Here is a 16,939-nt window from a genome sequence, read left to right on the forward strand (position 1 = left end):
ACACTGTCCCAGCAAATTCCTTGGAGGACGAAAGTCTGAAGGATGGCAGGGATCAARGAAAGGAGGACCTGAATGGCCTGTACAGCTCCTACCATGGTACATGTGGCTGGTAGGCTGGTGAAAGGAGGGCAGTAAGGCTCCTTCAACCACTCTCCACTGACCATTTCTCTTCCTTTCCCAGCAATCACAGTCTGGACGTAGTCTCCTAATCATGTTATTGTTGTCTTTTAAAGGGGCTGTTTAARGAAAATTTGAGCCATATGTTTATTTAGCTTGACCTCATTGATTTCATGCAAACACATTCATATAAGAAATACTATTTCATATCATTCCTGCTAACYTCCTCTGTGATAAAGGCAATAGAGCAAAATTATTTCAGACATCTGCCTGTAAAGACAGTGGCCAGTCTTTTTACAAAGTGTTTGCATGTTCCCATCTGCTTTGAATCTTTTTTCATTACTTAAATATTTATTTAAAAAGCGACAGGACAAGACATGGATTTCCATAGTTGTGGCTGTGTTGGAGACAATGTAGCATTTCAAACAGGTGACCAAAATTACCTGAGGAAAWTTTTTTTTGTAGACAGGAAAGACCTTGTTAATAATCTGAATACAGAAAGTAACTGCACTGAGAGTGATCATGAACTACTAAAACTGATCATGGTAATATACTTTTTGAGGGAAAGAAAGAATGAAAGCCACAGAAAAGAGTATCTGAACAGAAGATCAAGTAGGTGTAATGTAATATGGATGTACTRAGCAGAGCTCAATGTATTTCACCCTATAGCACATAAGAAAATGTCAAAAAAAAATCAAAACCAGCAAGAAGACAATTGAAAGCACCAAAGAAGGGCCAAAAGAATATTTAAGATGGGAGAAAAGGAAGATTCTGAAAATTATGGCTAGTCTAGCTGCAAGGACCAGAGAATTACTAGATTTTTGTTTTGTTTTAATCCAGACTCACTGTCCCTTTGCCCGTGTGACCTGTGAGACCTTCTGAAATTGGATGTGGATTCATGAAGCAAATATACAGAAATATGCACACAAAATTGTATCTACCTCAGTCTTTATATTTTTATATATAGCTGTATTTACACACATATATCAAAAAATGAGGCTAACAAATGATCTTGCCTGAAATAACTTAGCCTGAAATAACTATAGGCCCAGAAAAATTCAAGATACTTATAATGAGGCTGTCCATCATGGATCATCTCAAATCAAATTTCCTTCTTTCACTGGAAAGCTGGACTACTAGATAAGCAACTGCAAAGAGAAGCACAGTAGGACTCCAACACTAATTGCAAGGCTTCTGATGGGGTATCACATGGCATTACCATAAGCACACTACCTTGAATAAAMATGCAGTGGTTCCACAGGAAGTTTAAATGGCCATTTAAAGAATAATTATCTAATTAAATTAATTATTTAAACACAACTGGACTGGAATATACCAAGGGAAGCAGCAGGAATCTGTTCTCATTGTTTGCATGAGAACTCACTCTGAGGACGAGTTCAAGGGCTTTCCTGAAGTGGATAAGAAATGAAAATGGATCACAGAATCACAGGATGGTTGAGGTTGGAAGGGACCTCTAGAGATCATCTAGTCCAACCTCCCTGCTCCAGCAGRGACACCCAGCACAGGGTGGGGCACAGGGCGGCATCCAGGCGGGTTTGGAAGATTTCCAGAGAAGGAGACTCCACAACCTCTCTGGGCAGCCTGTGCCAGTGCAGAGGATCTGATGAATCACACAAGTCAGTGAGATGAAATTCAGTAAGACAAGAGTATTGCTTGGGAAAGTAAGATTAAATACACAAATTAAATACCAAGTAACCTATTACAACAATTTAATGTAAGGGAGAGGACACAAAGATCTGAAAGTTTCAGTATACTGCTAATTAAATATGGCATCTCCGAGGCTATAAATAAATAATTAACAGGATAATTCAGGTTGGAAGGGACCTCAGGATATCTTTAGCTCAACTTCCTGGTCAAAGTATAGTCCGCTATGACCAGGTTGCTCCAAGGATGGAGACTGCCCAGATGCTCTGGGCAACCTGTTCCTCCATGGCCTGACTGCACTCATGGGGAAAAAGCTTCTCTTTGCATCCAGTTATAGTCCTTCTGGCTTCAGTTCATGACCCCGAAGCTGTCTTTTCTCCAAGTAGCCCCATTCCATCAGCCTCTCCACAGAAGACAAGTGCTCCAGTCCCAACCATCTTTGCGGACCTTTACTGAATCCCCTTTTTCTAAATAAAAAGGATGTACTCAATAAAAGTAACATACTGGAAGAGAATGTGAGGAATTTTTGATCCATATAAAACCACTAGTGAGTGGGGCATGTGAGAAAATGCCCAGTTTTGACCGCTGCATCACATGGAGGATGGAAGATGGGAACTGGGGAGAGAATGACAACAGTAGATAAAAGTCTAGAGAAAAAAAAGGCAGGACCTTGATTAGATAACCATCAGTCCTAGGTGGTCTTGTCATAGTGGTGAGCAGGGAGCTGATGACTCCTGATCACACTGAGGCAGGGGAGCTGCTTTTGCTGCCTTCTCCAAATATCTCCTGAAGGGCTTGCTCACTCTTGCACTTCTCTGCTACAGAGAAGTAGAATTACTGAAAATAATCAGTGTTCCTATTTCCTCTCCTCTTCCAATGCTATGTCTCAACACAGCGCTGAGTCTTTGGAAACTGCTCCCGTCTTCTGACGCTTCAGTTCCAACGACGCGCAGAAGTGAGAGAAGGAAACAACAGCACACCCTGCTCTGATGCAAATCATCTAGCAAYATCTCTCTAAGTATATTTCAGTTTATCTCAAAAAAATATGAGAATTTTGGATCAAATCCCAGAAAATCATTGACACGTCAAACAATCTTTAAAGGTGAAAGTGCCAAAAGAAACAAATGACATTGGATGAATGGGGCTATTTAGCCTCTTTTATAATCGTTGCTCGAATTGTATTAGGACTGGGGGAGAGCAGTTGTGCAGTTTCAATAGATGTTGCCTTCTTGAATGTTCCCAAAACTCTGGGGAGAGCTTACAGACAGGAATAAAAACAAGGTCTTCAGAGCTGGAGAGTGAAATTCAAATAARTATATTTTTTATAGAAGCAGAAATTAGAAATATCAATTCTTATTAGAACAAGAATATTATATTATCTTTTGCATTATTATATTTCTTTTGCTCTTTCTGAAAATTCTTTGCATGACAATTTCCAGAAAAACACGAGCCATCCTGAAATTACAYTCTTCCAGGAAGGCAGAGCTTTGCCAGTCTCAGCAGCGATACCCTGCCCCAGATCAATGCTTCCTGTCAGCAGCTCTCACTGTGTGAGCTTAAGTGTGAGCTACAGTCCTCTTGCCCATACACAGTCACTGGAGTAGTCACAGAATCACAGAATCCTTAAGCTTGGAAGGGACCTCTAGAGATCATCTAGTCCCATTCCTCTGCACATGCAGGGTCACCTACAGCATGTGGCACAGGGCTGCATCCAGGCAAATTTTGAAGATCTCCAGAGAAGGAGACTCCACAGCTTCTCTGGGCAGCCTGTTCCAGGGCTCTGTTGCCCTCATTGTTAAGAAATTTTTCCTTAAGTTCCTGTGGAACTTTTGGTGCTTCAGTTTGTGGATGTTTCCTCTARTCCTATCGCTGTTCACCACTGAAAAGAGGCCACCCCATTCTCCTCACTCCCTCCCTTGAGGTATTTATAGACACTGATCAGATCCCCCCTCAGCCTTCTCTTCTTCAGGCTGCGCAGGCCCAGCTCCCTCAGCCTTTCAAGGAAGGGAGACAACTTGCCCACAGTCACATCAAGTTATCAAAGCTGCCTTGTAGAGCTAGTAGTAGAGCTGAGAGTACAACCGTCCCTCCTGCATTGCAGCCCAGTACATCACCCGATGCCTGCTGCACAGAGGATCATCCTCTGCAAATGATGAAAAAAGACTAATCATACACCTCTGTTTCTCTCTCAACCAGTTGAGGCCCTCCTTCAGTGGACTGCTGTGATAGAGATCTTCGAAAAAAGAGTCAGTTTTCAGTCTGTTTCTTACTTACTTATCCCAGATCCGGGTTGCTGTGAGGGAGGGAAATCTTTCGAACCCATAAGCTCTCGTGCAATATCTTTTCCAAGAGCTCAAAAATATAGACATTAGATGCCAAATTCTGCTTTGATGGTGGCCAAGAAGGCCAATGGGATCCTGGGGTGCATTAAGAAGAGCGTCTCCAGCAGGTCGAGGGAAGTGATCATCCCCCTCTACTCAGCCCTGRTGAGGCCACATCTGGAGTACTGYGTCCAGTTCTGGGCTCCCCAGTACAAGAGGGATGTGGAGCTGCTGGAGAGAGTCCAGCRCAGGGCTACCAGGATGATCAGAGGCCTGGAAAATCTGCCATATGAGCAAAGGCTGAGAGAGCTGGGTCTGTTCAGCCTGGAGAAGAGGAGGCTGAGGGGGGACCTGATCAGCGTGTATAAATACCTCAAGGGAGGGAGGGAGGGAGGAGGARGGGGGCGGCCTCTTTCCGGGGTGACAGTGATAGGACTCGAGGAAATGGCTTCAAAYTGAAGCATCGGAAGTTCCACAGGAACTTAAGTAAGCATTTCTTCACTGTGAGGGTGACAAAGCACTGGAACAGGYTGCCCAGAGAGGTTGTGGAGTCTCCTTCTCTGGAGATCTTTAAAGCCCGCTTGGATGCAGCCCTGTGCCMCGTGCTCTAGGTGACCCTGCGTGTGCATGGGGGTTGGACTCGATGACCTCTGAGGTCCCTTCCAACCTTGGGCATTCTATGATTCTATGATTCTGAAATACTCAGATTTCTATTAGACCAGAGCTACTTCTATTAGAAGAGAGTAGAAGAAGCTACCTCACCTTCTCCATTTTTCATATAATTCTAATGTTAAGCTTCTAGCTCACAAGTCTAAATGTGAAAAACAGTAAATTAATACAGAACATCTGTCCCCATCTTGAAGGAACATCTGTCCCCATCTTGGTGTAGTATTTATGGCAATAATTTGGATCATTAGTACCAAATATAGAAATGACTTCCTTAATTCCATATGCTGAAGCAGCATGTAGGTATGATCCACAACCCACAGTTTTATCTCTAAAATGTTAGCTTCTATAGCATTTTTGAAAGAAAGTATCATTTTATTTGGATAGAAATTACTTACATTTTTCATAAGATCTTTATCAGYTTACTTGGCCACATTAAAACATAATAGTCAAGAGTTTTAATGATGTAAGCTTGTTGAAATTAATTTAGGGTTAAAGATAGCAATATATGATGTTAATGTTTATCTGGAGACAACTGATGCTACTGTCAGTAACATCTATGTCATGCAAGTAAAATAAAAATAGATTCAGTTAACCATTTTTCTTTTGATGTTAAATTGAAGGTCTTTATGGTTTAGTCATCTTTCCATATTTAAAAATAAAATGCAACTTCAAATATAAACCTTAGATTTTACATAGTTTTCTTAAAAAGGCCTGTCTTTTCATCCTTAAACTGTACACTATTTTTTTCATATCTAAAAAGCAGAAGAAATCCTTAGAAACAAGAACAGAATGAAATAACCGAGATAATCATATTTTTGTATGCATTGTTTCCTATATGCACTATCAATAAATTATATTTAATATCCAATATGTAAGAATTCTGTTATTTCATCTGCAATTTTAACCATTCGTAAAACAAAATATTCCTCATTGCTTCTTACATAAGCTTATCTAATAAATATACCAATCTTTTCCCAGACATTCTTCTTCTTTCACCACAATACTTAAATCTCTTCAAAGTAGAGAAGGAGAAGGAAAAATATACAAGGAACAGGCAAATAAAAATACCATACTGTGGTTAAAATTTAAAAACCTAAAAACATGTCTTGTAAGACATCACTTCTATTTTTGGCTTGTTACAAACTTCCCGTGCCATCTTAGCCAACTAGCAATATTCCTGTACCTCATTTTTTCTAGCTGTAAAATGAAAAATAATTTTTAAGCTAGCTAGTCCTGCAGATCCATGGAAAAATATGAAAGTATTCATGTCTGTAAAGCATTTGATAGATATTGGAGAGCTGAAGATACTATTTCAGGAAGTGGAAAAAAATATTTCTAAAAAAATATTCATAGAAACCTGTCTATTCTTATTCTGTCAATTGCTTTTACTACACTTTTCCTTTATTGCAGACTTGTACATATCACTCCTAATCCTTCAATTAATTACTATATCACATAAAACAGCGTTTTATCAGTACCCTTATAAGTGTGGTAACTTGACTGCACACTACTCAGATTTTATGTTGACCATACATTTTAATTATGTTGCTTTAGATAAGAGAATGAATCAGACAGAGAAGGAATTAAAAAAAGCCTTCAAAATCAAGTTTGAGTTGAGTTCAGCATCTCTGAGTAAGAATTTCTTCAGCTATGGTTTTGCTTTTCCAGCTTCCCAAAATCTTAAAAGATTCTCTTCCTCCCACTTCCCCACTGGAATGCCCACTGTATGGACCAAGTTTGGAGTTGTCCTACCAGAAAGCTGAATCTGGCTCATTATCTGCTTTCCCCCACACAAGATCAGAAACCAGTGGAGATTCCCAGGCTCCCAAGTGTCCCATACGTTCAGCCCTGGAGCAAGAGCAATGGGGAACTTAAATTGGTTCGACTCATTGTTTATATCAATATTTTATCTCCTAGGGTCTGAGCAGTTTACTAAAGAGCTGTGAACAAAGGTACACACTTACCTTGGGAGAACACTACCCATACCAAATAAACTTAACTCAGTGTTTCCTCAAAAAAGCAAGGTGTTCTCTTGCTTACAACTACATTTGATTAAAGTATGGAGAATTTCTCACAGATATTTTAGCTGACAAAGGAAAACCAGTGTAACCTGATGTGCTCATGTGGTATCATTTTAACAAACTGGTTGATMTGTGACGCAAATATCAACATGCTTGACGATTTCCATTTAAATGTTCGGTGAAAACATACGCCATACTAAAAATGGAAACATTAGATCTGATCACTTCCTCAAAATATCCTCTTTGGATTTTAAAACTGAAGTTGATGCTAAGGATATTGTTATCCAAAATTTGGATCCAAAATCCTCTATTTGTCTCTCTCTTCAAAGCCAGAAAAAAAAATATTAATCTCAGTATGAAGAATAAACCTAAAACCTTTTCAAGATCACAACATGAAAGATTCTGTCATTACATACATCTGTCTGCAACAAAGGCCTGTAAATATAGTTAAACATGCAAATCCATACAGCAGCATGCAAGTAATCTAGCAAACAAATGGTTAAAACAAAAAATATTCTCAAAGCAATTCAAAAAATCACTATAGTTTACAGTGTTTGTGAGTATTCCAGTTGGACTGGTAGCTGCTTGAGAAATTGTTGAGCTGGCATAAGCCAGAGGAACCTGCGAACCGCACAGAAGAAATTACTAGACAAAACATGGAGCATAAGGCTCAAATCTGGGATCAAACTAATCTCCTTTGTTTTTCAGAAATAATTAGCACATCTTTAATTTCAGAGGGGCCTTTGGTGGAAAGATTGGAGGAAATATGGTTCAGCTTTGCAAAAGGTACAATTTCACATACTGTGAAAAATAAAGTTAAAATCTATTTTTGGGCCAGAATGGTTGAAGAAAGCCCTAATTAGCCTCTTGGTGAGTCCAATTTAGTGAGAATGATCACCAGAGGGAGTCATTGACTTTCCATGAAATTTAGAGGGAATTTTATATACATCATGACGCTGAATTTTAGGGCAGGGCTGAGAGAGACTGCCAACAGATTGGAGTTCAGGGACACAAAGTACTGTTTTTATAGAATTCTTCTGAATATATTTTCCCCTTTTTTGTTCTGTAGGTTGGCTGCTGTACTTCATGGAGCAAGTCAGAAAGAGAACACGGCAGAAAAGTCTTCAGGGGGTAGGAACTGCCCCCTTCCCCCCCCCCCAAAAAAAAAAAAGAAAAACACAACAGTGCTTAATTGGTGGTGGTTGGAAGTGGTAGAAGTACTATCTGCTTGGTTCTTTCTTTGGATATACAACACATCACAGTCTCACTGGAAAAGCGTTCCTTTCTAGGTGGTTATATGGGAGGGTGTCATACTTGGGGAGACCAGGACTTCAGACAATAAGAGAAAAGAGTGAAAAGGAGTAAAAGCTAGTACATTTCTTCTATTTTTTTTTTATTTCATCATTTGGGACTAAAGGAAAAAATGAGGAGTCTGCCTGAGAACCACTGGGAAGCCTCACGCAGGATGCGGCGACCTGCTCCGTGGCAGAGCGAGCTGCTCCGCGAGCTGCATCCCATCTGTCTGGGATGGCAAATCAAACCTGTGTTCCCAACATGCGCTGCAAAGCACCACATGTTTGGAGACCTGTCTGTCTTTCATCATATGGGCCACCGAAAAACAGCTGAGTTCCTCCTGAGGCAGTTTTGCTCATGGGCTGCCAATGCTTAACTCTGATSACCTTCAGAGGGGTAAAAGACCTCGTTCTGGTCAATGTATGCTTGAAACAGTTGGTACCTACATTTTGGTTGGGTGAAGAAATTTAGAGATGGGGGCTACTTAAGAATCTCTTTTGCAAACAGTTTTATTTAATGTCCAGTTGAATTTAGCACTGTTGTGGTTTTCCAATGAGTCGTTGAATGGTTAAAACCTTTTTTCACAAAAAACACTCAGACATATCCCCAGATGACAAAGCTTAGCAGAATGCTGACCCTGTCCATTAATAAACTCAGTGATCATCAYTCCTGCCAGTGACACTACCCCTCATGAGCATCTCTGCTCACCAACTTACTCCATGTGGCACATACAAAACAGGAATACACTTGTAAAAAACSTGTTAGTCTTTGCATTACACAATTTAGGCTTAATGCATGGCCCTCAACTGTCRTTAGAAGTAAATCTGTAACCGACTGCAGGACTGCGTAGCCTTTTAGTGATAGCTTTCGACTATACCTGTGCCATCTGCCTCTCCAGCTTTGACCGGGGAATGTCATCAAAGTAGTTCTCATTTCTTCTTCTCCTTGCATCGCCCTGCATGATAATGTGGGGAACGTCCAGGGAGCCACCAGTAGTGAAAGTGCTTTGGCTAAGTGATGGAGACAACTGAGGAGGAGTGTGGTTACCACTGGGTTCCTAGATAGTAAGGAGGAAAACAGAACATAAGAATAGCACATTGCTGACTTCAGTCGACACACTTAAAAGTGTATTTGAATTATTCATGCTAAAAAAAACCCAAAACAACAGTTCCTGAAGTAGAGGTTACTGTGAATGAAGTTTATAGATATAGATAAAGCAAATTTCTTTTTACAAGTGTACATAGCAAGCAGTCACTCCTTTTTTTTTTCTTGTAATCTCCCTACATCATTTGTAYGTGAACAGGGAGAAAGCAGATGCACGGAGGTATTTCTCTTTTTCTTGGGCATGTGAACAGAGAGATGACAGACAACAGTCAGAAAGCTAGCTCGTTCCCCCAAATTGTTTCACCTAATGTGCAGAGCCTCCATGGAAGAAAAAATAATTTACTATTTATGCGAACTAGAGGCAAATTAATTCCCCAAAACTTCACTGCATAACATATTCCTCTCTCTAGGGCTAYTGGAGAGATACAGCAGTGAGTTACTTGTCAATGCCCAAATAAAGTCATGATTTAGGACTATGCTATTTATAAGATGCAGTACTTCCTCACTACTTCTCTGCAGCAGCTTTGAGCAGTCAAAGTGATTTGAAAGTGATCTGAACTCCAGCAACATCTCTTGCTGGAAAGAAGACGTGAATGAAAATTTACAAAATATAGACACTTCGCAATTTTTATAGGTCTGGGAGAACAAACTTTTAACTTGAATTACTGGATATCAGAATGATACAYAATATCAGACCTTTGACCTTGGATCAAATTAAAAAAAAAAAAAAGATATATAAATTCTGTGTAAGCAGAAATATATGTCCTCCTGAYTGTACATTTTACTAGGGTTGTTACCACATTAGTGACAGACAGTCACCGTATGTTTGGAGATAACCCTTTTTGCTCATACCAGAATATCCTTGCCCAAACACAGAGTACAAACATCAGTGGCCAAGTATTCAGCGCTACCCTGGAGATTACAATCTGCAGGAGCCAAGCTAGAGTATCCTGTGCACTGCCCAGACAGGCTGCCCGCCTGCCCTGCATGRACTGTAAAACACTGCCAGAGCAACTGCGTGGCTCTATATGTTCTTGTCCCACCATCTAGACTATGGGGCTCAACTTTGCTAGCTCTGATTTCAAGCAGARAACATATCCACCTAGCAAGTCCATGCAGAGCTTGTCTACATAAGCTATTGCTCTGATACTGCATTTTAATGCTAAAGAACAGGAAAGGTCCTCAAAGTATTAACACCACAACAAGAGGAAGCAAAGATGTGCCCTGGGGTGCAGGGAGGGTCCTGTAGTCCTGTATTTTTATTTAAAGGCGATATTTCATACATGATTTCATTGAACAAAACTTAATTCTAAAATCACATCAAGGTATTTTACTCCATACTACTAAGAAATATGACCAGTAGAAGAAACTAGAGAATTGTAATCTCTTCCTAATGGAAATAAAAGTTGCAAGATTCTGTGTGTATTTGCATGACAACAGTATGTGATATGAAAATATATATATGTCCATGACATTACTCTTTGCAAACACGACACTGGCTTTTTATTTTATGTGCTGATTGATTAAAATTAGGGACAAATATGTAGCTTATCACATTTTAAACCACAGATACTTGTTTTTCAGTTCTCTAGCTTACCTATCATTTGAGACTTGACAAGTGCTTGACATTCCCCAGGGCAAAGTAAGAAGTGCTATCCTCTRTCCTCTGCTATCCTCTGAGGAACACACTTCTCCCCTCCTTCATGAGAATCCACCTACATTTGGCCCAGTTAAAAGCTTCTGAAAAGCTGCAGTCTGCACACATTTGGAAGGTTTGGTGAGACATAATCTCCAAAATGCGTCTCCGGTTCTTCCATGTGCCTCACACACCTCCACACTGACAGCAACTTGCGTATAGCAGAGTCAAATGACTTCCCTCCTAATGATTCCTGCCAGCCAGGTACATAACAGGACTTCTCTCACACGTGTCATGATTCACTCCATTAGTACCAATATCACCATCTACAGTATATCTAGGTGACAGATGACTACAGTGGATATAAAGATTCCGGCTTTTATCCTGCTTTTCATGTTTTATTTATTTTTTTTAAACTGCGTAATAGGGGAAATTCACTCAAAAAGCCATGTTAGAAGACTATTAGTAAGGTTATACAGGCAAGAATTAAAGAGTTAGGAAGTACAAGAATTATGGTGCCTCTGCATTATGTTACGGCATTTAATTGTTTGATCATATGCTATTTTCTCAAAGAAGTCATTCGCAGCACAGATGGATCCTCAACTATTGTCATATATTCAGTGTTGTGTTATCATTAGTTATCATGKAGTCAGTATTTTATTCTCACCTCATTTTGTGGCTCCAAATCTTTACCCTAAAGTCTTCAAAACCTGCTCTGAATGTTTAATATCATTTTTTTGATGGTACTTGTGTTTGGATTTTAGTGCTTTCACAATTTTAATCAATTTATTTTCATAACATGCTATGAATCCTGAGGTTTTATAATCAGCACTTCAGTGCTACAGAACTAAGGTGCATACAAGAAGGTTAAAAAATATCCATCACTTCAGATGTCCAATTACAGTACCTATTACCTGTTTTTCCAAGTATGTACATTCAAAACTCAGCTTCTAGTGATCTRATTTGCAGTACCATGTGCTCAGCACTGGCATAAATCAGAGTCCAGACTCCACAGAATGTCTGTAACATACAATTAGTGYCTGTTTGTGAGGCATTTACTTAAATAACTTGTGAAGTGGCATCCAAGGGCTTTGTGGCAAAAGCAGATACAAATCTGCATCTTTTTCAGCTACAGTTATTTCTTTAATCCTTAATGAGACTTTCACTTCTCTTCCTCATTCTATATCTACTTTCCTATTTCCATAAAAAAATCTGCCATCCAGATATACATGCCTGTGYAGCAGGCTGTCATGTATCTGATATCATCTTATGGTTAGTTAGCATTGGAAAAGGAAGAAAATTAAGACTGCATAGGTAACCTGAGATCCAGCATTTTCTAATTTCTGAGTATGTGACCTTGAAATTATGTTTTTAGCACAGAGTTATTGGGCAAATAATCTATTTGGTGTTTATTTGTTAGTCTTTTGCAAATATTTAACCATTTTTCCTTTGAAACAACTTAAAAGCTAGTATAATAATAGTGGGAAAAAATGAAACATTAGCCTTCCCTAGGCTGACCTTGGTATACTAAAGTCATAATCTTTAAAAAAGGAGCAGTCTTTTCTGCTAGAGGTACCTTCTATCAGAAGCAGATATTTTATTCCATTTAAATCAATTTTCAGGCTAAAAAATATTGCAATCTGGAGAGTTAGGACTATGTCCTTGTTCTGTGTGAAAATGGCATAGTAGCAGTTGATGGGAAAGAAATCCTTAATTCAAACTCATGTCCTTTCCTTTTGGATTCCCTGTGAAGACTCCAACAGTATGAAGTGATGAATAACATCTCGTGGTTGCCAGCAGCAGTAGTTCTAGCTGTGGAGAAGCAGACTACTTTTTATCATTTTGACTACAGATGGAGGACATCCAGGTTTCTCCTCGCTATTAGATGAGAATATACAATGCTAACCAGTAAGTAGGCAGCGGAAACCTTCCCACCTGCTGAAGAGGAACTAATTCCTCTGTCCAAGGCACTGAAACCATTGAGAAAAAGTGTGTGACTTTCAAAAAGTTGGCAAATTATTCCTCTTTCCTCGGGGTATTTTAACACCAGCCATGCACCAGGGGACCATTCATCCAAATGTAAAATACAGAAAAAATATCCATACATTTATGCAGTATCCCTTGCTGAAGGATGTCATAGGCTTGTGGCACTTTTTTTTCCAACATGACATTACAAATACACTGATTTTTTGGGGGGGTGGATCTGAGATGTTTGGACTTGTCTATGTGGCATTTGAGCATAAGCAGGATTAAAACGGGTAGATCACAGAAATCCTAAGTGTCTATAAAAATAAGGTCATAAAAATAGGCCTCCCATTCTGTTTTTCTCTATTTCTTTTTCCACTAGGAAATGGACTTGGGAGTACACCTTGACCTGGGAGATTTGGAAATCCAGCCACAAATGGGATTCCAATCCAAAAAACAGTCCCAAGAAAACAATAAAATCCAATCAAAAACGAAAGATCTGATCTGAACTAGCAAAATAAAAAGTGTTGATGATATAAGTGTCCTTAGAGAGAATATTGTAGGAATGCGCTATCAGAGCACAACATGGTAGTGGGCAGCAAGGAAGTACAAACATTGGAACAGAGAAACTAAGGGAAGTTGGGGTAATGAGAGGAGATTAGAATTGAGCAGGTGTGGAAAACTCCCAGGGAAACTGTAACAACGGCTCTGAAGAAAGGAATATTAATGAAAAATAAAAATGATTGGAAACTTTTGATACACAGAGGTAAGAAATCTTGATGGCATTCGTATCTCAATAGCTTCAAGAGGCTCTCTTCACAGAAAGCCCACAGTCTGCAAAGTAAGCATCTTGAATGTGTAAGGGAGATGATAGAACTCTTCTTCCACCATGGCAGCCACAGAAGCGGGGATTCCTATGGACAAATGCAGACAGGCAGCTTGCTGACACCTACTTCTGAGCTAGTTTGACAGGTCAGATGAATCACACAGTAAAAATGCCAGTTTGTCTCCACTGACTACCCAGGTTGCTGCAAAAGGTCAGCTGAAGATATCCTCACCAACAGGGTCTGAAGTGAGAGAAGCTGAGTCCCACTCTCAGTGACTGTCCTTATTCATGTGAGCCTTACTTCTCAAGATATGCCAACAGATTTACATGGGGACTCACCCTGAGGGTTATTGAGCGAGGTGGTTTCTGAGGAGGATCTTCGTGGAGTCTGTCTCCCAAGGAGGCCAGAATGCGCTTCCGATGGCCAATCAAGCTAATTTTTAAGACCTAGGAAAGGAACACAAATATTTGGTTAAAAAGAGTACATTACACTCATTACACTCATTACTTTCAGAGGGCGGCCTTTTTTTCCTTTGAACCTTTTAACACGGTTACTACACAGGTAAGATGGAGCAGTGCAAGGCAAACAGAGTAGAGGACATGAGAGGCAAGATCAAATAGTAGAAGAATTCTTTAGAATTGGGGAAAGAGCAAAGCAGGAAAATAAAAAAAAGGCTCATAAATGAGTGGGAAAGAGGAAAATGAAACAGAAAAAGTAGCATAGGAGGAGCAAAAGAAGGGGGAGACTGGAGAAGAAAATCTAGACATGAGGCCAAAAGTGGCTGATAAGGATTAAAGAGATTCACAAGGATGGGAAGGATGCTGACATTAGGGATCACAGAGTGAGGAATGCCAGCTAGTAGTTAGAGAAGGGCGAAAACAAACTGCAAAATGCATATATCATTCTTTAAAACCTATACATACTGCCTTTTGAAGGCAATCTCTCAACTAYGTATACAGCTATTATTATGTAGACTGGTGTACACGTTAGAAACACAAGATAAGACATATCCCTCAGATTTTGCCCTGGCAGTCTACCACTTTTACCAGCTATACGAAAAATCTTTCCCACACACAGCTATTGCCATCAGTAGGCTGGCTCAAATATCTTGCGTCTGTCCAGACTCCCAAAACACTGCTGAATAAGTTTTAGAAACTTACTATACTACTCTCCCTGTATATCCTTTCATGTTCCTACTTCTCCAAGAGCACCATTGCCCTCAGAAAAATAGAAAGGGAAGAAAGAGGAAGTTGGAAACTTGACCATTAGTAGAAAAAAAAATCTGATATCATTAATAGCTACAATTGCTTCAAACTGTGAAGCAGCACTTAAGCATAGCAGTAAGCCTCTGCTCTGCAAACAGCAGGGTCCTCACATAATTCTTACAGCCTGAATATGGTTTTAAACATCACACTTCTCTGCATTTGCTGTCACTCCCACTRTAGTAGCTCCCAATATATTTAGGACCACTGTGTGTCAACACCCTTCGGTTGAAAGGAATTTCTCACTCAACCTAAGAGGAACAGTCCCCTCAAACCCAAAGGTGTTGCCTCTTAAGTGGTCAGCTATCTCGGTTSGAGCAATGCCACTAAAAACTAGTATTGAACAAATGAGCAAATTAAATAAATTATTTCCCAATCCAATTCTTTGATCCAGTATCTCGGGGTGGCAACATGCAGTTAGGACTCCAGTGGGTGAACTCCTCCCATCCATCAGCAGGTGAAGAGTGTTCACACTTTGCTGGGCTTCTCTGCACTATCCAATACTGTTGAACACCAAGAACACCCTTTTGGACTGTGTTTATAGTGTGACGGGCAATGACATGAAATAGATGAATGCTTTCCTTCAAGAGGGTTGCCAAGGACCTTGCAGATGGATGGCAGAGTCAAGTTGCAGAGTCCCACAAGCTTCTCATGTCTTCTCATATTAGTATAGACCTACAGAAGTATTAGACAAGCTGGGGTAGCACAGCACATGCAGGAGTGCTGGGGGTATGCAAGAGACACCTAGTTATGTATTCAGCTTACACTGAATGTTAAGCAGAAGACTGCACGGTTTATCCTGGTATTTAGCTACATGAAACACCTGAAGGAACTACAGCTGCTTTAAGTTTGGTGGAAGTAATGTACTTTGGTGAACCAGTTTCTTTTATAATGCTCCCCTGTCACTAAGAGCATTTACCCAGAGATTTTTAAGTCAATCTGCAGTTCTGGGCCTTTCTGAGGTCCTCAGTGCTTTGAATGCCTTATTAGCTATATCAAACTCAGACAAAGGAATTCACACAAAGCTACTGAATAACATGAGAGAAAAGGATAGGAGTCTTGTGGGATGCAGCACTTGAGAGATCAGGAGGCAGGTCGGAATGGTTATATTACTTAAAAACTGTGCTCAGTTTAGAAACTATACAGATCTTTAACACCATCAATACTGCTAAGTTTGTTCCACATTTTGCTCTTCCACTACAATGGTGATCACTCCAAATTTGAACTGTTAGGGATTTAAAGATGCATCCTACAGAAACATATGGTCCATAGCCAACAGGCAGCTCTATTTACTCATCCGGACAACATACTACATATGCTAACTAAAGACAGTTTGTATTCTTCTGCAAATAGACTCTCTAACTACTTAGGCAACTTCTAATTCAACTTGCAAAAATAAAATATTGTTTTCTGAAACACTTCTATATTTGAATTATAAGACTTTAACAGACTTCCTCAAACTCTAAAAACTTGTTCTGTGATGGATTATCCTTGACAGTTTTTATCAAAAATGTCAAATATCACAAATATAGGTCAATGGTGTGCACTGGTAAAGTTGCCTAAGACAGAATCTTAGAAACAGCTTTATGTTGCACACCAAATAACTATTAGTCTTGCATTTATTTAGCTTCCAAGTTAGTTCTCTGTGAATATTTTCTACCACAGGTAATAGTGAAACATGGTAATATTGAACAATGCAATGTACCTAAGTGCTATTCAGCAAAGCATTTGGTCAGATGATAGCTTGTAGTTTACTTTATACAAGATGGTGAGAGTTTTGCAGCGTGCCTGCAGTAATCAGTGAGATCATGTAATGAAACCATTAGGGTAGCTTAAGGCTCTGCAGAGCCTGTATTTCATTACCAGGCCAAAAGCAGCATGTACATGATATGCCTCCTTCTTCACTGGCAGTATGATACCTCAGGCAAAATAAAGCAACCACATCTCATATCTTGAATAGACTTAACTTACTTGCTTATGCTGTAATACAATTAAAGGAGAATGGGACAAGTCATTTTGYCCAAAGCTGACACACGGACACAGATTTAATACTATTTTT

The 16,939-nt window shown here is 39.7% G+C and overlaps 1 protein-coding gene across 3 annotated transcripts in view; it reads right to left on the minus strand.

Moving 5' to 3' along the window:
- The window catches only part of ANKS1B (ankyrin repeat and sterile alpha motif domain containing 1B), a 195,679-nt gene that overhangs the window by 37,623 nt on the left and 141,117 nt on the right, over positions 1-16,939 (minus strand). For all 3 annotated transcript variants that reach the window (XM_026053456.1, XM_026053455.1, XM_026053454.1), the window contains exons 4-5: positions 13,957-14,064; positions 8,964-9,143 (exon numbers count right to left, since the gene is read on the minus strand). In XM_026053456.1, coding sequence (XP_025909241.1) covers positions 8,964-9,143; positions 13,957-14,064 — 288 coding nt within the window. The remainder of the gene's footprint in view (positions 1-8,963; positions 9,144-13,956; positions 14,065-16,939) is intronic.

Source organism: Nothoprocta perdicaria, unplaced genomic scaffold, assembly GCF_003342845.1.
Source record: "Nothoprocta perdicaria isolate Ctin4 unplaced genomic scaffold, notPer1 scaffold_116, whole genome shotgun sequence".
Taxonomy (NCBI): Eukaryota; Metazoa; Chordata; class Aves; order Tinamiformes; family Tinamidae; genus Nothoprocta; species Nothoprocta perdicaria.